Below are 21,728 nucleotides of genomic sequence, written 5' to 3' on the forward strand. Positions count from 1 at the left end.
GACCCATCATGCAATCTGAGGTCAAGGTTCGTTTTGCATTGCTACTTCCGCCTTACTTGCCGGCCGCTTTCTTGTTGTCAAGAAACGTCACTTCTCAGCTCAGAAATTACATTGTGATATTGGGGATAAAATGGCATCACCTAACTCATATAAGTTAAGCTGCTCTATACCTGGTCATGAAATGGATGTGAGAGGTCTTTCAGCTGCTTTTTTCCCTGACGGAGCCTTTGTGTCTGTTTCCCGAGACCGAACCGGACGAGTATGGGTACCAAACGCAAGGTACCGCGAGCTAGCTTAGCTCAACAGACAATAATGTGGTTCTCACCATTTTAATGTCGTAAAGATAATCAGTTAGGAACCCTAGCCACACGATGCCCCTCTCAATTCACCATAAACATTATGTAAAGGCAAACCAAGTATATGCTATTGCAACAATGCTAGCTAGCAAAATTAGCGTTGTCATTCTCTCAGCAAGTATTATGCAGTGTTTTTTTCAACATCGGACAGTCCCCCATTCATATCACGCCAACTGTAGGTGACACAAGGTTTCTAAAACTTGAAGGACGATATTTATCGCTAGACCTTATGGCTATTGTTAGCTAGCTAGTTAGCTAACGTTATTAACGTTTCCTTTATAGCTAGCTACGCTTTTCTATAGCTAATCAATCATTAGAAATAGCCAGAGCCTGTTAAGAATTTGACACCGCCCGGGTCTGTGTTTTAAATGTAATACAATTTAATTTCATATAACATATGTTTTGTCTCTCTTCAGCCCAGACAGGGGGTTCACAGAAATGCATTGCATGACAGGTCATCAAAATTTTGTATCCTGTGTATGCATCATCGCTCCAAGTGACACATATCCTCGGGGACTCATAGCCACTGGTGGAAATGACCACAACATATGTGTTTTCACACTGGACCAACCACAACCATTGTTCACCCTCAAGGGACACAAAAACACAGGTAGAGTTGATAAACAGTTGATGCGTTATTGTGCAACACCTAATTGAACGTGATTACTTTACTTCAAATACCAACTTGGTCTGATGACGCTTTCGTTGTGAATAACTAGAAACTATCCATGATATGTATGTCCACAGTGTGCACTCTGTCCTCTGGAAAGTTTGGAACCCTACTGAGTGGTTCATGGGACACCACAGCAAAAGTCTGGCTCAACGAGAAGTGCATGATGACCTTACAGGTAAAGTGTATGAGACATGTTCAGTAGGGCTCAATTTAGCAAAAAAAACGTTTTGCGACATAAAATGAAAATCTGTGTTCTTATTGGATAAGTTTCGCAGCATTTTCTCTGTACTGAACACAACCCAGGTGAGTGAATATGGCTAGTTGGGCTCTTTTGTATTTCAGGGGCACACAGCAGCAGTGTGGGCAGTGGTCATATTACCTGAACAAGGCCTCATGCTGTCAGGATCAGCTGACAAGACCATCAAGCTGTGGAAGGCTGGGCGTTGTGAGAAGACATTTACAGGTGAGAGATTAATGCACCGACAAACCACCGTTCCCTTCATAAATATTGTGGCAGTACTGAGGCCAGACATCACTGAATGCGTTCGTCTGTCCCAGGTCACGAGGACTGTGTCAGGGGGCTAGCGGTGGTCAGCGACCTGGAGTTCTTCTCCTGCAGCAACGACACCAGTATCAGGAGATGGCTGGTGACTGGGGAATGTGTGCAGGTATACTACAGCCATACCAACTACATCTACAGCCTGGCCGTCTTCCCCAACGGACAAGGTACAGTATGGACGACTGATCCCAGACAATCTACCTGTGCCCTGTTTGTAGAACCACTATGGCCTAGGAAAGTGTGACAGTCTGTTTGTAGAACCACTATGGCCTAGGAAAGTGTGACAGTCTGTTTGTAGAACCACTATGCCCGAGGAAAGTGTGACAGTCTGTTTGTGCTTCAAATCAAATGTTATTTGTCACATGCGGCGAATACAACCTTACAGTGAAATGCTTACTTACAAGCCGTTACCCATCAATGCAGTTTTAAGAAAAATAAGTGTGAAGTAAAAAATAGTTAAGTTGACAATTGTTAGGGCCTTCCTCTGACACCGCCGGGTATAGAGGTCCGGGATGGCAGGAAGCTTGGCCCCAGTGATGTACTGGGCCGGACGCACTCCCCTCTGTAGTGCCATGCTGCCAGAGGCTGAGCAGTTGACATACAAGGCAGTGATGAAACCAATCAGAATGCTCTCGGTGCAGCTGTAGAACATTTTGAGGATCTGGGGACCCATTCCAAATCTTTTCAGTCTCCTGAGGGGGAATAGGCTTTGTCGTGCCCTCTTCACGACTGTCTTGGTGTGTTTGGACCATGATAGTTTGTTGGTGATGTGGACAACAAGGAACTTGAAGCTCTCAACCTGCTCCACTACAGCCCTGTTGATGAGAATGGGTGCCTGCTCTGTCCTCCTTTTCCTGTAGTCCACAATCATCTCCATTGTCTTGATCACGTTGATGGAGAGGTTGTTATCCTGGCACCACATGGACAGGTCTCTGACCACCTCCCTATAGACTGTCTCATCGTTGTCGGTGAACTTGATGATGTCGGTGAACTTGATTGTGAACTTGATTGTGTCGTTCGGCAAACTTGATGATGGTGTTGGAGTCGTGCCTGACCATGCGGTCATGGGTGAACAGGGAGTACAGGAGGGAACTGAGCACGTACCCCTGAGGGGCCCCCGTGTTGAGGATCAGTGTGGCAGATGTGTTTTTTTTCCCTTAAGCGGTGTGTTTTTTACCTACCCTTACCACCTGGGGGCGACCCATCAGAAAGTCCAGGATCCAGTTGCTGAGGTAGGTGTTTAGTCCCATGGTCCTTAGCTTAGTGATGAGCTTTGAGGGCTCTATGGTGTTGAACGCTGCGCTGTAGTCAATGAATAACATTCTCACGTAGGTGTTCTTTTTGTCCAGGTGGGAAAGGGCAGTGTGGAGTGCTATAGAGATTGCATCATCTGTGGATCTGTTGGGGCGGTATGCAAATTGGAGTGGGTCTAGGGTTTCTGGGATAATGGTGTTGTTGTGAGCCATGACCAGCTTTTCAAAGCAGTTCATGGCTACAGACGTGAGTGCTACGGGTTGGTAGTCATTCAGGCAGGTTATCTTAGTGTTCTTGGGCACAGGGACTATGGTGGTCTGCTTGAAACATGTTGGTATTACAGACTCAGTCAGGGACAGGTTGAAAATGTCAGTGAAGACACTTGCTAGTTGTTCAGCGGATGCTCGGAGTACACGTCCTGGTAATCCGTCTGGCCCTGCAGCCTGGTGAATGTTGACCTGTTTTTAAAGGTCTTACTCACATCGACGGAGAGCGTGATCACACAGTCGTCCGGAACAGCTGATGCTCTCATGCATGCTTCAGTGTTGCTTGCCTCGAAGCGAGCATAGAAGTAATTTAGCTCGTCTGGTAGGCTCGTGTCACTGGGCAGCTCGCGGCTGTGCTTCCCTTTGTAGTCTGTAATAGTTTGCAAGCCCTGCCACATCCGACAAGCGTCTGAGCCGGTGTAGTACGATTCAATCTTCGTCTTGTATTGATGCTTTGCCTGTTTGGTGGTTCGTCTGAGGGCATAGTGGGATTTCTTATAAGCGTCCGTGTTAGAGTTCCGCTCCTTGAAAGCGGCAGCTCTACCCTTTAGCTCAGTGTGGATGTTGCCTGTAATCCATGGCTTCTGGTTGGGGTATGTACTTACGGTCCCTGTGGGGACGACATCATCGATGCACTTATTGATGAAGCCAGTGTCTTATGTGGTGTACTGCCATCGGAAGAATTCTGGAACATATTCCAGTCTGTGCCAGCAAAACAGTCCTGTAGCTTAGCATCTGTGCCATCTCACCACTTCTTTATTGACCGAGTCACTTGTGCTTCCTGCATTAGTTTTTGCTTGTAAGCAGGAATCAGGAGGATAGAATTATGGTCAAATTTCCCAAATGGAGGGCTAGGGTGAGCTTTGTACGCATCTCTGTGTGTGGAGTGAAGGTGGTCTAGAGGGTTTTTTCCCCCTCTGGTTGCACATTTTAATATGCTGGTAAAAATTAGGTAAAATAGATTTAAGTTTCCCTGCATTAAAGTCCCCGGCCACTAGGAGCGCCGCCTCTGGATGAGCGTTTTCCTGTTTGATTATGGCCTTATACAGCTCATTGAGTGCAGATTTAGTGCCAGCACTCTTTTGGTAAATGGTGTGATCTACAGCTTATCATGAGATACTCTACCTCAGGCGAGCAAAACCTTGAGACTTCATTAATTTTAGATTTTGTGCACCAGCTGTTGTTTACACATATACACAGACTGCCATCCCTTGTCTTACCAGAGGCAGCTGTTCTATCTTGCCGATTTAGCATAAATGCCGGCACCTGTATTTTATCCATGTTGTCGTTCAGCCACGACTTGGTGAAACATAAGATATTACCGTTTTTAATGTCCCGTTGGCAGGATATTCGTGATCGTAGTTCGGCTATTTTGTTATCCAATGATTGTACGTTGGCTAATAGGACTGATGGTAGAGGCAGATTACCCACTTGCCGTCAGATCCTCACAAGGCACCCCAAATTATGTTCCCGATATCTCCGTCTCTATTTCTCATGTGAATGACAGGGATGTCATAAGAGACGGTGGCAGAAACATTATGTACAAAATAAGTTACAAATAATGCGAAAAAACACGCACAATTGGTTGAGCGCCCGTTAAACGGCAGCCATCTCCCCCGGCACCATTATGTTTTCATAATAGAAAAGATTACTCCTGCACACACGATATTGCCTCTGCACATTTACTTTGTTGAAGTTTCCGTCAAGACATTTTTCAAGACAATCTGTTGGTGCTCTCCTCCCCTCTCAGATTTTGTGAGCACAGGAGAGGACCGGACCTTGAGGATATGGAAGCAGGGCGAGTGCCAACAGACCATCCGTCTCCCAGCCCAGTCAGTGTGGTGCTGCTGTATCCTGCCCAACGGGGATATAGCTGTGGGAGCCAGGTAAACCCCAAACCCCACTGATAATCCACTGTCCAACTATTTCTATCTCACTGTCAAAGGACATGAGACTTAGCAGTATAATACATGAAAACAACTGCATCACCTCTATCAGAGATAAATATTCAGTACCAGTCAAAAGTTTGGACACACCTACTCATTCCAGGGTTTTTCTTTATTTGTATTATTTTCTACTTTGTAGAACAGTAGTGAAGACATCAAAACTATGAATTAACACATGTGGAATCATGTCATAACCAAAAAAGTGTTAAACAAAAATGTATATTTGAGTTTCTTCAAAGTAGCCACCCTGTGCCTTGATGACAGCTTTGCACACTCTTGGCATTCTCTCAACCAGCTTCATGAGGTTGTCACCTGGAATGCATTTCAATTAACAGGTATGCCTTGTTAAAAGTTCATTTGTGGAATTTCTTTCCTTCTTAATGCGTTTGAGCCAATCAGTTGTGTTGTGACAAGGTAGTGGTGGTATACAGAAGATAGCCCTATTTGGTAAAAGACCAAGTCTATATTATGGCAAGAACAGCTCATATAAGAAAAGAGAAATGACAGTCCATAATTACTTTAAGACATGAAGGTCAGTCAATATGGAAAATTCAAGTGCAGTCGCAAATACCATCAAGCGCTATGATGAAACTGGCTCTCATGAGGACCGCCACAGGAAAGGAAGACCCAGAGATAACTCTGCCGCAGAGGATAAGTTCATTAGAGTTACCAGCTTCAGAAATTGCAGCCCAAATAAATGCTTCAGAGTTCAACAGACACATCTCGACATCAACTGTTCAGAGGAGGCTGCGTGAATCAGACCTTCATGGTCGAATTGCTGCAAAGAAACCACTACTAAAGGACACCAATAATAAGAAGAGACTTGCTTGGGCCAAGAAACATGAGCAATGGACATTAGACCAGTGGAAATCTGTCCTTTGGTCTGGAGTCCAAATTTTTTGTCTTTGTGAGACGCAGTGTAGGTAAACGAATTATCACAGCATGTGTAGTTCCCACCGTGAACCATGGAGGAGGAGGTGTGGGGGTGCTTGGCTGGTGACACTGTGATTTATTTAGAATTCAAGGCACACTTAGCCAACATGGCTACCACAGCATTCTGCAGCGATACGCCATCCCATCTGGTTTGCGCTTAGTGCGACTATAATTTGTTTTTCAACAGGACAATGACCCAATACACCTCCAGGCTGTGTAAGGGCTATTTTACCAAGAAGGAGAGTGATGGAGTGCTGCATCAGATGACCTGGCCTCCGCAATCACCTGACCTCAACCAAATTGAGATGGTTTGGGATGAGTTGGACCGCAGAGTGAAGGAAAATCTGCCAACCAGTGCTCAGCATATGTGGGAACTCCTTCAAGGCTGTTGGAAAAGCATTCCAGGTGAAGCTGGTTGAGAGCATGCCAAGAGTGTGAAAAGCTGTCATCAAGGCGGTGACTACTTTGAATAATCTAAAATATATTTTGATTTGTTGAAAACTTTTTGGGTTACTACATGATTCCATATTTGTTTTTTCATAGTTTTCATGTCTTAACTATTATTCTACAATGTAGAAAATAGTAAAAATAAAGACCCTTGAATGAGTAGGTGTCCAGACTTTTGACTGGTACTGTATATATTTATATACACACACATACATATACGTATATACAGTGCCTTTGGAAAGTATTCAGACCCCTTGACTTTTCCCACGTTTTGTTACGTTACAGCCTTATTCTAAAATTGATTACATGAAACATTTTCCTCATCAATCTACAAACAATACCCCATAATGACATAGCAAAAACAGGTTTTTAGAAATGCCTTATTTACATAAGTATTCAGACCCTTTGCTATGAGACTCAGAATTGAGCTCTGGTGCATCCTGTTTCCATTGATCATCTTTGAGATGTTTCTGTATCTTGATTGGATTCCACCTGTTGTAAATTAAATTGATTGGACATGATTTGGAAAGGCACACACCTGTCTATATAAGGTACCACAGTTGACAATGCATGTCAGAACAAAAACCAAGCCATGAGGTCGAAGGAATTGTCCGTAGAGCTCCGAGACAGGATTATGTCGAGGCACAGATCTGGGAAAGGGTACCAAAACATTTCTGCAGCATTTAAGGTCACCACAAACAGTGGCCTCATCCTTCTTAATGGAAGAAGTTTGGAACCACCAAGACTCTTCCTAGAGCTGGCCTCCTGGCCAAACTGAGAATTCAGGGGAGAAGGGCCTTGGTCAGGGAGGTGATCAAGAACCCGATGGTCACTCTGACAGAGCTCCAGAGTTCCTCTGTGGAGATGGGAGAACCTTCCAGAAGGACAACCATCTCTGCAGCACTCCACCAATCAGGCCTTTATGGTAGAGTTTCCAGGCGGAAGCTACTCCTCAGTAAAAGGCACATGACAGCCCGCTTGGAGTTTGCCAAAAGGTACCTAAAGGACTCTCAGACCATGAGAAACAAGATTCTCTTGTCTGATGAAACCAAGATTGAACTCTTTGGCCTGAATGCCAAGCATCACGTCTGGAGGAAACCTGGCACGATCCCTACGGTGGTGGCAGCATCATGCTGTGTGGATGTTTTTCAGCGGCAGGGACTGGAAGAGACTTGTCAGAGTCGAACGAAAGATGAACTGAGCAAAGTACAGAGATCCTTGATGAAAACCTGCTCCAGGTTCACATCCCAACAGGACAACGACTCTAAGCACACAGCCAAGATGACTCGTCAGTGGCTTCGGGACAAGTCTCAATGTCCTTAAGTGGCCCAGCCAGAGCACGGACTTGAACCTGATCTAACATCTCTGGAGAGACCTGAAAATAGCTGTGCAGCAACGCTCCCCATCCAACCTGACAGAGCTTGAGAGGATTTGCAGAGAAGAATGGGAGAAACTCCCCAAATACAGGTGTGCCAAGCTTGTAGAGACATACCCAAGAAGACTCGAGGCTGTAATCGCTGCCAAAGGTGTTTCAACAAAGTACAGAGTGAAGGGTCTGAATACTTATGTCAATGTGATATTTCTGTTTTTTTTTCCCATATATAAATTACCCAACGTTTCTAAAAACCTGTTTTTGCTTTGTCATTATGGGGTATTGTGTGTAGATTGATGAGGGGGGGAAAGTATTGAATCCATTTTAGAATAAGGCTGTAACGTAACAAAATGTGGAAAAAGTCAAGGGGTCTGAATACTTTCTGAATGCACTGTATATTATTATTATTAATTAGTCAGTGAGTAGTTCAAAGTAAATTAAGAGAAACAGTTAGATGGAAAGAGTGAGGAGAGCAATGTTGCTGCTATTACCTTGCTTTTGTGTCACCGATTTGTGTTATTCGCCTAACAGTGACGGCCTCATCAGAGTGTTCACTGAGGTGGAAGACCGCATGGCCAGCCCTCAGGACCTCCAAGCTTTCGAGGATGAGCTCTCCAAGACCACCATCGACCCCAAGACCGGGGACCTGGGGGACATCAAGATGGAGGATCTTCCAGGAAGGGATCACCTTGATGAGCCTGGTAATTATATTACGTACATATTCCATTATATTAATCCATTTCATTACACTATATGTGTATTGATATCTATATATTCAATTAACAGAAAAACGATTAGGACTTTACATGCCCAACATCACTGTTTGGCTGTTATTGTTTTTTTGCATCTACAGCCCCTGATCACTGACATCTTTCATGAATGATAAACGTATTTCACCAATCACCAATCTTTAGTAGAACCTGAAACTATAAACCACAGAAGCACATAAAAAGTGGAGTAATTCAGAAACCCCCTCTTGTTGTATTGGAGTGTGTAAAGTATGCACACTCATTAAGATGTGTGTCTGTCTCCCAGGGAATCGGGACGGACAGACGCGGCTGATCAAAGAGGGCCAGAAGGTGGAGGCGTACCAGTGGAGCGTGGCCGACAGCCGCTGGATGAAGATAGGAGATGTGGTGGGAGGGTCCAACCAGCAGACCTCCAAGAAAGTCAACTATGAGGGGAAGGTGCGGTCACTAAATTCTGTCAGCCGGGGATTGTCAAGCAAATAACTGTCGGTCTCACGGTAATTGACCATTAATTAACATGAACACATTTAGCATCTCCTGGCTTCCCCACTGATGCAGACCTTTGGAACATCTACATTTTTAAAAGTCTAACAAATCCATTTAATATAGCCTACACCTTTACAATAAATTCATTATTTATTTTAGACAGGTCTAAAGAAGCATGATATGAAGAAATTGTAGTATTTCAGAAGAACAGAATAGCATACTGTGAGTTGTTCTTATGTTAGGCCATGATCTGGCTATGCCATATGGCTGTGGGCTACACTAGTTCATTTAGGAGACAAGATTTGCTTTTAATTTCGTGGCATTTGTTTATATTATTTTATAGTATGAAGAATGCAATTGAACCAATATGAATAAAATGGAAAGGATATTTTCTCCGAACGATTTGAGGGAGTGCAAACATGCAGCTATTCTGTGTTGAGTGGTTAACAAGGAAATAGGTACTCCTATATGCTTAATTTAGAGTTATTAATGTGACTTTAGTTGTTCTACAAACGTTGGGCTATATGTTTAGATTTTTAATACATTCTAAGGCTGCATGATGCGACACTGATGATTTGGGAAAAAAGTAGTTTGAAAGGTATGAGTTCTGCTTTCTTTTTTTGCGCAGGCTGTACACACTTCATCGGTCTCTCATTCAGAATTTGAGAAGCACTTGATAATGCCTCAAATTTCATGGCAGCATCCCCTTTGTGTGGCCGTAATGCACCCTAAAACAATCTGCGCTTTTTGTGGCCAGTGGCCGTTGTGCCCTTGGCCTGGAGTGCTGTGTTGTTCCCTTCTCCCTGAGTGCTGTGCGCCCCGAAGCACCTCTCACTCATATGGCTCTCCATCACATGATCGGGTCTTTCTCACAGGCTACAAGTGAAGATAGACACATCGGGGACGCAACTGCGCACGTCCTTATCCAATTCTGAGGTGCATATTGAAGATATTGGAAGAACTGTCGACATTTACTTTGTCAGCCAACAAGATGAGTAGGCCTAACGAACAGCAAAAGCACTAGTGTATCTAAATGTACTGTCCCCCATAGTACATAAGTTGACATTCTATTCTGTGCGAGAAATAAATATTCCAAACATAGTCTGGGACAGTTGTGAGATGTGATAGATCCCAAATGAATACAACCACTAGCATCCCAAAAAATGTTTACGCAATGTGTCTAACGCAACAGATCAGAACGTTTAGCTTTAAATGTCGATCAAACTATTAGGCAATTTGTTCACATTATAAGCACAGCAATGCGCACATGGTAGTAGGCTAAAAGTGTGAATGTTCCATTAGCGGAAAACACCATTATCAAAAGTGACCACAAATGCGATTATGCATGTAATGCTTTTATTATAGAGGTGCATTTTTATGTTGAAAATTATCTTCCCCAAACTTAACTCACGCGATGCTTATGAATGCCAGTTAGGCTCTACACCCCTTGTAAAGCAGATGAATGTGCTTCATTTTAAAAAGTTATTTGGCCACTTTAGTTGTGATACTAACCTTATCAAAACAAATAGGTCTATGGGCTAGGCTACATGAGGTGTGCGACTATGATTAGAAAAAGTCACCAAAAAATGCATTGTTTCTTACCTTAAGCTGGACATCATTCACAAGTGATAGGCTAATATTGTCACCCATCAGACTATTCTTGATTTAGTCTTGTCATTACATATACTAAATAAAATATGTGTGAAATTTGTTTTGATTTAGAATGTACCTTTATCATGCACCTGTCTCGAAACGGGCAGCGGAAAACAATACATGTCATCTATGCACTTAAATAGTGAATGGAGGACGCTTTTCCCATGGTTCATTTTCATGCCAGCCAGGTAGGCTATACTCCTGTTGTTAAGAGAAGCAATGTGCTTAATATTAGGAAAGTTGAGAAATAAATATACTACACCTGCACTATAGAAAGCTGATGGGATCCTCCTCTTTTTAATAGAGGCCATCACTCTGTTTTCGCACTCAATTGTGTGGCCTATAGAAATATTGCGTTACATGAGCTTCTCATGAAGTGTTTGATTAGATTTTCAATTACATTTGCATTGATGTCAGAGTGACTAGAGGAACAAAAGAGTGCTGAGTACCAGGCAGTTAGCAAGTTTGGTAATTACCATTAGCAGCATTATAGCTTGGAGAAGCCTAATTACCGTGACGAAACGGTCACTTGGAATTTGACTTCCTTCATGACTTGTGACCGCCGGAATGGCGGTAATAAGGTCACCGCAACAGCCATAGGTGCACCCCAACGTTAGGTCAATGATGATAACAATAGATGGACATACGGGTAGAGAGAGACTTTATTGTCCTCAGAGGAAAATTGTGCGCTCACTACAAGACGACTCTGGTGAACAAAGTACAGACGCACGGCAAATAATCCACAACAAGAGCATTTGATCTTCACTGAGGCGAGCTGTTAGACAGTGAATCACTCAACCCATCTTCCGAATGATTTCCCAGGAGTACGACTTTGTCTTCACCATCGACATCAACGAGGGTGGCCCGTCCATGAAGCTGCCCTACAACGTGACGGACGACCCCTGGCTGACGGCTCACAACTTCCTGCAGAAGAACGAGCTCAGCCCCATGTTCCTGGACCAGGTGGCCAACTTCATCGTCGAGAACACCAAAGGACACACCTTGGGAGCCGCCCCGCCCAGCGCTGCCGACCCATTCACCGGTAAAGCCACTGGATCAACCAGCGCCATAGGCTACACTTAGGGCAATGTTTTCTTCTAAAGAAAACATGCAGTGGACCAAGTTCCCATAATGTTTGAAATAGACCGGCCTAGCCCGGTAGTATCAATCCATTCACTGGTGAAGCCATTGAGCCATCTTCACTCTATAGGCTACACCTGGGGCAGCATATTTCTCTTCGAAGGGCAATTCCACTGTAACAGAGTGACTCAGAATTTTCACTTTCAAATGCATGTCAAACAAAAACCAGTGATTTGCAAAGTTAAACAAACCACACAAGTTTTTGCTCAAGAACAACTTTCTAAAAAGGTTCACTGAAAATTTCACAAACGCATTGACTTGAAGAACAGTGCAGATGCAATGTCCGGTAACAGAATGACGGCACCGGCAGCACAAACCGTCATTCCGTCATCTGCACTCTTCTTAATGTGTTTTTGTATAATGTTCTTTGGGAATTGTTAAGTCATCCTTGTGCAAAGAGTTGTATGGTTTGTTTAAATTTGCAATCATTGTTTTTTTGTTTGACATACATTTTAAAGTGAAAAATCTCTTACAGTGGAATTTCCTCTAACAAACATTGTGCAACGTTACCGTAAACAATTGGAATAGATGGGATCACAGCAAGTAAATACAAAATGTGTTTGGAATACCAGACTAACTGTATATTTACCCTGCTTTTGTTATGTTCACCATCAGGCTCAGGCCGATACATCCCTGTAGCTGCCGACAATAGAGCAGGTTTTGGGGCTGACCCCTTCACAGGTAAATAAAAACAATTGTCCTTTTCTTGTAGATTTCAGTTTGTTGAGAACATGCTGTTCTAATGCATTATATGCCATTTTCATTCTATGGCTATGCTAATACATTATTACGGCGCTTTCCCCAGGCACTGGGCGGTACATCCCAGGATCGGGGACTCCCACAGGGGCGCCGGTGGGCGTGGCAGACCCCTTCACAGGTAACAGTCACTATAGCAATGTCTCGGGTTCAATCAAAGGTTGCATTGACACACAATCCTGTTTAAAAAAAAAAAAATTCACTCATAATAAAAGACAACCCAATAACACTGCTAAAGCAGATGAAATCTAGTCTCTAGTATTTTGTTTGTTTGAGGTGTAACATTTGCCTGTCCTCTTCTCTTCCCAGGTGGGGGTGCCTACTCCTCAGCTGCCTCGAGGCAGACCTCCACCAACATCTACTTCCCCAAAACGGACGGGGTGACCTTCGAGCAGGCCAACGCCACACAGATAATGGGTAACTAAGCACTGACCAAAACATGATACCTTTGAATTTTATTCCATATTTTCCTACTAGCAGAAATCATCTATTTATTCAGCGTACATAACTGATCAACCAGCACTGTGGCTGAACTGAAATAATGTGCATAGCTCTATGAAAACCTCACTACAGAAAATACATACCGGATATTACAGTGTCCTAACATACTCAATTGCCTCTATCTATGTTAACGTTGCCCTTTGCCCTTCCACCACCAGCCAAGCTGAGGGAGCTGAACAGTGGGGCCCCTGGGGAATACAGGCTGTCTGAGGAGGTGCTGGGGAGCCTGGAGAAGCTGCTGGTATCTGTATGTGACCCCTGTGCCTCAGAGCAGCCCACCACCGAGCAGATCAGTCTTCTCTGGAAGACCTCTCACTGGCCAGAAGGTAGGCTAACAAACATGGGTTTTGTATTAATTAAGGATCCCCATTTAGTTACTGCCAAGGCAGCAGCTAGTCTTCAAATCAAAGTTTATTTGTCACTTGCGCTGAATACAGGTGTAGACCTTAAAGTGAAATGCTTACTTACAGGCTCTAACCAACAGTGCAAAAAAGGTATTAGGTGAACAATAGGTAAGTAAAGAAATAAAACAACAGTAAAAAGACAGGCTATATACAGTAGCGAGGCTATATACAGACACCGGTTAGTCAGGCTGATTGAGGTAGTATGTACATATAGATATGGTTAAAGTGACTATGCATATATGATGAACAGAGAGTAGCTGTAGCGTAAAAGAGGTGGGTGGCGGGACACAATGCAGATAGCCCGGTTAGCCAATGTGCGGGAGCACTGGTTGGTCGGCCCAATTGGGGTAGTATGTACATGAATGTATGGTTAAAGTGACTATGCATATAAGATAAACAGAGTAGCAGCAGCGTAAAATGAGGGGTTTGGGGGGGGGGGGGGGGGGGGCGGCGGCACACAATGCAAATAGTCCAGGTAGCCATTTGATTACCTGTTCAGGAGTCTTATGGCTTGGGGGTAAAAACTGTTGAGAAGCCTTTTTGTCCTAGACTTGGCACTTCGGTACCGCTTGCCATGTGGTAGTACAGAAGAACAGTCTATGACTGGGGTGGCTGGGGTCTCTGACAATTTTTAGGGCCTTTGACACCGCCAGGTGTAGAGGTCCTGGATGGCAGGCAGCTTTGCCCCAGTGATGTACTGGGCCGTACGCACTACCCAAAGTAGTGCCTTGCGGTCAGAGGCCGAGCAATTGCCGTACCAGGCAGTGATGCAACCAGTCAGGATGCTCTCGATGTTGCAGCTGTAGAACCTTTTGAGGATCTCAGGACCCATGCCAAATCTTTTCAGTCTCCTGAGGGGGAATAGGCTTTGTCGTGCCCTCTTCACGACTGTCTTGGTGTGTTTGGACCATTATAGTTTGTTGGTGATGTGGACACCAAGGATCTTGAAGCTCTCAACCTGCTCAACTACAGCCCCGTCGATGAGAATGGGGGGTGTGCTCGGTCCTCCTTTTCCTGTAGTCCACAATCATCTCCTTAGTCTTGGTTACGTTGAGGGATAGGTTGTTGTCCTGGCACCACACTGCCTGGTCTCTGACCTCCTTCCTATAGGCTGTCTCATCGTTGTCGGTGATCAGGCCTACCACTGTTGTGTCGTCTGCAAACTTAATGATGGTGTTGGAGTCGTGCCTGGCCATGTAATGTAATGCCTGGGGTCCAGCAACATTAAGGCAGTTATATACAATTTCAAATATTACATGACATTCCATTTCATAACACTTTTCACAACACGTTCTGTTCTCTCAGGCAACTACTCTACTATCACATATCTACAATACAAAATCCATGTGTGTGGAATGCCTGTTTTACCTACATGTACATATTACGTCGACTAACTGGTGCCCCGCACATTGACTCTGTACCGGTACCCCCTGTATATAGCCTCACTACTGTTATTTTACTGCTGCTCTTTAATTATTTGTTACTTTTATTTTCTATTTTTTACTCAACACATTTTTCTTAACTTCTTAAGGCATTGTTGGTTAAGGGCTTGTAAGTAAGCATTTCACTGTATTCGGCGCATGTGACAAATAACATTAGATTTGTTTCATCGAGTGTGTGTGTGTGTCCTGTTCCATAAGGTGTATTTTTATCTGTTCTTTAAATCTGATTCTACTGCTTGCATCAGTTACCTGGTGTGGGATAGAGTTCCATGTAGTCATGGCACTATGTAGTACTGTGCACCTCCCATAGTCTGTTCTGGACTTGGGGACTGTGAAGAGACCTCTGGTGGCATGTCTTGTGGGGTAAGCATGGGTGTTCGAGCTGTTTGCTAGTACTTTAAACCGGCACCTCGGTGCATTCAACATATCAACACTTCTTAAATAACAAGAAGTGATGAAGTCAATCTCTCCTCCACTTTGAGCCATAAGAGATTACATGCATATTATTAATGTTAGCTCTCCATGTACATTTAAGGGCCAGCCGTGCTGCTCTGTTCTGAGCCAATTGTAATTTTCAGAGGTGCCTCTTTGTGACACCTGACCACACGACTGAACAGCAGTCCAGGTGCGACAAAGCTGTGGCCTGAAGGACCAGCGCTTTATTACAGACAGACTTCTCCCCATCTTAGCTACTGTTGTATCAATATGTTTTGACCATGACAGTTTACAATCCAGGGTTACTTCAAGCCGTTTAGTCCCCTCAACTTGCTCAATTTCCACATAATTTATTATAAAATGTAGTTGAGGTTCAGGGTTTAATGAATGATTGTGTCCCAAATACAATGTTTTTAGTTTTTGTAATATTTAGGAATAACTTATTCCTTGTCACCCATTCTGAAACTAACTGCAGATCTTTGTTAACTGATGCAGTGATTTCACTCTCTGTAGGAGCTGACGTGTATCATGTTGAGTCATCCGCGTACATAGACACTCTGGCTTTAGTCAGTCAGTGGCATGTTATTAGTAAAGATTGAAAAAAGTAAGAGGCCTAGACAGCTGCCCTGGGGAATTCCTGATTCTACCTGGATTATGTTGTAGAGGCGTCCATTAAAGAACACCCTTTGTTCTGTTAGACAGGTAACTCTTTATCCACATTATAGCAGGGGTGTAAAGCCATAGCACATATGTTTTCCCATCAGCAGACTATGATCGATAATGTCTAAAGCCACACTGAAGTCTAACAAAACAGCTCCCACAAACCTTTATCATCAATTTCTCTCAGCCAATCATCAGTCATTTGTGTAAGTGCCGTGCTTATTGAATGTCCTTCCCTATAAGCGTGCTGAAAGTCTGTTGTGAATTTGTTTACAGTAAAATAGCATTGTATCTGGTCAAAACTATTTTTTTCAAATGTTTCCAAAGGGTTGGTAACAGGCTGATTGGTGGGCTATTTAAGCCAGTAAAGGGGGCTCTACTATTCTTGGGTAGTGGAATTACTTTTGCTTCTCCAAGCCTGAGGGCACAAATTGTTTTACTATAGCCTTGGGCAGGACTAAGGTTTATCTCACTAGACTGGGGTTCTGATAAGCATTTTATTGTTTGACTTCAGTTTGTGTTTTCAAGAATAAAAAGCCCCGTCAGCCTTTTCAAGCATGTGAAACTATTGCACATTCCAGTATTTAAACATATGGTGATGTCCCTTGTGAGCCTACTATCACTTCATTGACCTGTGATCACCTCTTCTCTCTCCTGTCCTCCAGACATCGTCTTCCCCATCCTGGACATCCTGAGGCTGGCGGTGCGCCACCCACAGGTCAACGAGAGCTTGTGTGGCGGCGACGCGGACGATGGCGTTGCGCTCTGCAACCACCTGCTGAGCCTGATGAAGCCGCAGGCCCGGCCAGCCAATCAAATGCTGGCGCTGCGGACGCTCTGCAACTGCTTTAGTGGCTGGCGTGGCCGAGCCCTCCTATTGGCCCAACGGGAGGCTGTCCTGTCGCACGCTGCCGACCTGTGCTCCGTGTGCAACAAAAACATTCACATCGCCCTGGCCACTCTCGTCCTCAACTACGCCGGCTCCCTCCACGGCCAGCCTGACCTGGAAGCCAAGGCCCAGTGTCTATCGGTGGCCAGCGCGGCGCTGGAGTCGGTGCAGGACAAGGAGGCAGTGTTTAGGCTCCTAGTGGCCCTGGGGACCACAGTGGCCTCCGACCAGACGGCCCAGGATCTGGCCAAGTCCCTGGGGGTCACGTCACAGATCGCCAAGTACACCTCCGTCACCGACCCGGCCAAGGTTGGCGAGTGCTGCCAGCTGGTTTTAAAAGAACTGCAGTGATCTGATCTCATTTCCTGTGTTTTAAGCCGCACCAGTATCCCCTTTCCCCTTACATTATTACTAGTCTCTGTTCAAGTGATTTCTGACTGGTGGACTGTTGGATTGCATGTGCTGCAATAAAAAGATGTACAAATTGAATATTTCATTCAGCCTTTATTAATGATGGAGTTGGTGAGAAAGTAGAATTTAAATAGAAATGGCTGCATTTACACATGCAGCCCAATCCTGATCTTTTGACCAATCAGATCTGCTCTGAAAAAGATCTAATGTGAAAAGATCTGACGTGATTGGTCAATAGACCAATTAGTGGGAAACATATCCGAATTGGGCTGTGATCAGGCTAGTTTATCACCCATCTGCTACATTACCTGAGTTGGACACGGTTGAATTATTAGATGAATACTAAAAGGTCATTGATCTTAAAGGAATAGTTCACTGAAATTACAAAATGACACATTTGGTTTTCTTACCCTGCCCATAGACTGCTTACAGGGAAAGGAAAGCAATATGGAATTTGGGTGAACTATCCCTTTAAGTTTAGAAAGTCATGGAACATCAAGCAAAAGCAAGTTTTCACCTGGCATCGTGATCCGAGACTCAGAAATGCATCAATAGCAGATCAGATCACAGGTGAAAGCATGCAATGAACGTCCACTCTGCAACAATGAAGTAAGTGACATGTTGTCCCCAGTGCCACCCTCTTGGTGAACTATTTACCCAGCATCTCAGATCCTCATTGTAAATACTGTAACTGTAAACAGTGGAATCTCAACTATGACGCTGCATGGGATAGCAGCTGTCTTACGGGCTCCTAACCAATTCTGCTATGTTTGTTTTGAGCTGGTCTTAACTTTTTTTGTGCATAATGTTTCCGCCATCATTTGCTATGACTGGAAACTGCTTCTGGACATTAGAACAGCGATCACTACCCTCTATTTGGACGGAAATGTCTGCTTAAATGAGTTGGCAGTGCTGGATGTTCTGCTTACTCTGGACCAGGCCCTAGTCCCCGGGAATCGAAAGAGGAAGCGGCGGAGAAAGAGAGGCAGGCGAGCCGGCACCATGACAAGACTTCGTCGGTGAGTAAATAGACCGCCATTGCCCTCTGTCCTACTAGCAAACGTGCAGTCACTGGAGAACAAACCATGACTATCCTATCAACGGGAGTTGTGGATGAACGAGGACATGGATATAAAGTACCAGTCAAAAGTTTGGACACTATCTCATTCAAGGGTTTTTCTTTATTTTTACTATTTTCTACATTGTAGAATAATAGTGAAGACATCCAGACTATGAAATAACACATATGGAATCATGTACTAACCAAAGTGTTAAACAAATCAAAATATATTTTATATTTAGAAACATTGACTAATGTGCACTGTCCCTGTAAAAATAAAATAAACTCAAACTCAATTTTAGATTCTTCAAAGTAGCCACCCTTTGCCTTGATGACAGCTTTGCACACTCTTGGCATTCTCTCAACCAGCTTCATGCGATAGTCACCTGGAATGCATTTCAATTAACAGGTGTGCCTTGTAAAAAGTTAATTTGTGGAATTTCTTTCCTTCTTAATACGTTTGAGCCAATCAGTTGTTTAGTGGCAAGGTAGGGGTGGTATACAGAAGATAGCCCAATTTGGTAAAAGACCAAGTCCATATTATGGCAAGAACAGCTCAAATAAGCAAAAAGAAACGACAGTCCATAATTACTTTAAGACATGAAGGTTTCTTCAAGTGCAGTCGCAAAAACCATCAAACGCTATGATGAAACTGTCTCTCATGAGGACCGCCACAGGAAAGGAAGACCCAGTTACCAAATTTGGAATATGTTACAGGATTCATCCAATAACATTAATTTTACCACATCAGTCACAGGCTTCATTAAGTGCATCGACAATGTCATCCCCACAATTACCGCACGTACCCCAACCAGAAGCCATGAATTATAGGCAACATGCACACTGAGCTAGAGGCAAGAGCTGCCGCTTTCAAGGAGCGGGACACTAATCCGGTCGCTTATAAGAAATCCCGCTATGACCTCCAAAGAGCCATCAAACAGGCAAAGTGTCAAAACAGGACTAGGATCTAATCTTACTATGCCGGCCGTGATGCTCGACGGATGTGGCAGGGCTTGCAAACGATCACAGATTACAAAGGGAAGACCAGCCGTGAGCTGCCCAGCGACACGAGCCTACCAGACGAGCTAAATGCCTTCTATGCTCGCTTCGAGGCAAGCAACACTGAACCATGCATTGGACCACCAGCTTTTCCGGACGACCTATATACTAGGCGGTGTCAGAGGAAGGGCCAAAAAATTGTCCAAGACTCCAGGCACCCAAGTCATAGACTCTTCTCTCTGCAACTGCACGGCAAGCAGTACCGGAGCTCCAAGTCTAGGAGCAAAAGGCTCCTTAACAATACTTATTTTCCACCATAATTTGCAAATAAATTCAGAAAAAATCCTACAATGTGATTTTCAGGATTTCTTTTCTCATTTTGTCTGTCATAGTTGACGTGTACATATGATGAAAATTACAGGCCTCTCATCTTTTTAAGTAGGAGAACTTGCACAATTGGTGGCTGACTAAATACGTTTTTTGCCCCACTGTATGTACTGTGTTCTTGTAATGAAAGAAGATACCATCACACTGAACCAACTTGGAAAGACAATGCACAATCCTTGGTTGGTGTGTAAAACAATTTTTTGTCCCTCATGGCTCCCTGCTGCAGACTGGAATTGAAGTGGTCTCGCATGGAGCTGGCTGTGTACCAGGCATATGAGAACCAGGGCGCTGTCTCACTGGACATCCTACGGAAAGGCAACGTGGCAGAGTCCTCGTACATCACCATCAAGGTTTCTGATCTATCCCTTTTAACAGTCTGTGATTCTTATACCAAGTCCTGTCATCTAGGGAATCGAGTGATATCGAGTAATAGATGGCACATTAAATGATTTATAGTGAGATGAATGTCACTTTTGGAATCTCTTTTTCTTAATATCTTAGGTGAGAGAAGTCACAGCGACAGCTGGAGAGGATTCCATTCTGAGCCCTTCCAGTTTGATCCTGGTGTGTATGGCTTTGTCGTGGGATGTTGAACTACCGTCATAGATTAGATTAGAAACTAAAACCTCTGCTCTTTATGAAGGCGTGTCCAAAAGGAGCTGGTAGATGGAGACTACCCAAGACCAACTGGATGAGGTGTAGGAGACATTTGAATTGACTGGTGTACCCTGAGGAGGCCGTGCTGGGCAGCACCTCCAGGGCTCAGGAAAAGGTGAGACTTTTGGGCAGAAGTACAGTCATGCTGGCGTAACAATGTGTTTGTCTAAATTAGTATTTTTTTTATCACATTTACTTTACTAAGTATTGACATTTTTTTAATTTAACCTTTATTTAACTAGGCAAGTCAGTTAAGAACAAATTCTTATTTACAATGACTGCCTACCCAAGCCAAACCCTCCCCTAACCCGGAAGATGCTGGGCCAATTGGGCGTCACCCTATGGGACTCCCAATCACAGCTGGTTGTGATATAGACCGGGATCAAACCAGGGTCTGTAGTGACGCATCTAGCATGGCGATGCAGTGCCTTAGACCGCTGCGCCACTCGGGAGCCCAGAGCTCAGGCCGGCTCCTATGCTGCAACGGGGTCTCCTGGAAGCCTTGGGCTCCCACTAATTAGGTAATCAACCTGAGATGGATAGTGCCTGAAACAATAGCAAATAATGTACCCCCATTAGTGGAGGCTGGTGGGAGGAGCGGGCTCACTGTAATGGCTGGAATGGAATCAATGGAACGATATCAAACATATGGAAACCACGTTTGACTACATTCCATTTACTGTACTCAATTTCAGCCGTTACAATGAGCCTGTCCTCCTATATCCCCTCCCACCAGCCTCCATTGACCCCTATAATTCACCCAATTGTGATGTGAATATCATACGTAGACTATTTCAGGGTTGAGTATGGGTTACCCGGGAATCATATCTCAACATTCTGGGCCAGTTTCCTGGACTAAGCTTGATATGTATCAGGGAAACCGACCCTGTATGTCAGTTGTTTCATGTTTCAGTAACCTCATTGGTTGGCCATTCCTCCTCACCAACACAGATGGTCAGTGCGCAGACGTGTTGTAAGGGCTGGACTTATCACGTTTACTGCCACTTCCATAATCCGTAGCACTGAGCGCAGGGCGACATGGAGTGCTGTCATCAGGGAATGCAGGGAGAGGTGAGAACAGGAAGGGAACATGTAACCTATTTTGATAGAATGTGCCTTTCTGTTGTAGGAAACTAAAGTTTCTTATTTTTCCTGTGGTTTAGGTCACCAAGCCAATCCGGTGGGCATTTTCTCCAAGGCTGATATGGACTGGCTGTTGGACTTAAGTGGACGGAAACCATTCTAGATAGAACAGGATACTTATTTGACCTATCTCCATTGGCTGAAAAGTGA

General features: G+C 44.2%; 1 protein-coding gene and 1 long non-coding RNA gene across 2 annotated transcripts; both read left to right on the forward strand.

Moving 5' to 3' along the window:
• Window positions 1-36: 36 nt before the first annotated feature.
• LOC106608623 (phospholipase A-2-activating protein) lies at window positions 37-17,410 on the forward strand. Its single transcript, XM_014206678.3, has 14 exons — window positions 37-279; window positions 773-966; window positions 1,104-1,204; window positions 1,372-1,492; window positions 1,588-1,755; window positions 4,859-4,994; window positions 8,338-8,507; window positions 8,842-8,993; window positions 11,517-11,736; window positions 12,450-12,515; window positions 12,640-12,711; window positions 12,900-13,007; window positions 13,250-13,417; window positions 16,698-17,410. Exons 1-14 carry the CDS (start codon window positions 131-133, stop codon window positions 17,270-17,272), a joined length of 2,400 nt encoding a protein of 799 aa, XP_014062153.1. The 5' UTR covers window positions 37-130; the 3' UTR covers window positions 17,273-17,410.
• Window positions 17,411-20,005: 2,595 nt separating this feature from the next.
• LOC123743743 (uncharacterized) lies at window positions 20,006-20,560 on the forward strand. The gene is made up of 3 exons (XR_006770574.2): window positions 20,006-20,128; window positions 20,280-20,342; window positions 20,422-20,560. It is a non-coding gene; the product is annotated as an uncharacterized LOC123743743 (long non-coding RNA).
• The last annotated feature ends 1,168 nt before the right edge of the window (window positions 20,561-21,728 follow it).

This window comes from Salmo salar, chromosome 07, assembly GCF_965601325.2.
Source record: "Salmo salar chromosome 07, fSalSal1, whole genome shotgun sequence".
In the NCBI taxonomy this organism is placed as follows: Eukaryota; Metazoa; Chordata; class Actinopteri; order Salmoniformes; family Salmonidae; genus Salmo; species Salmo salar.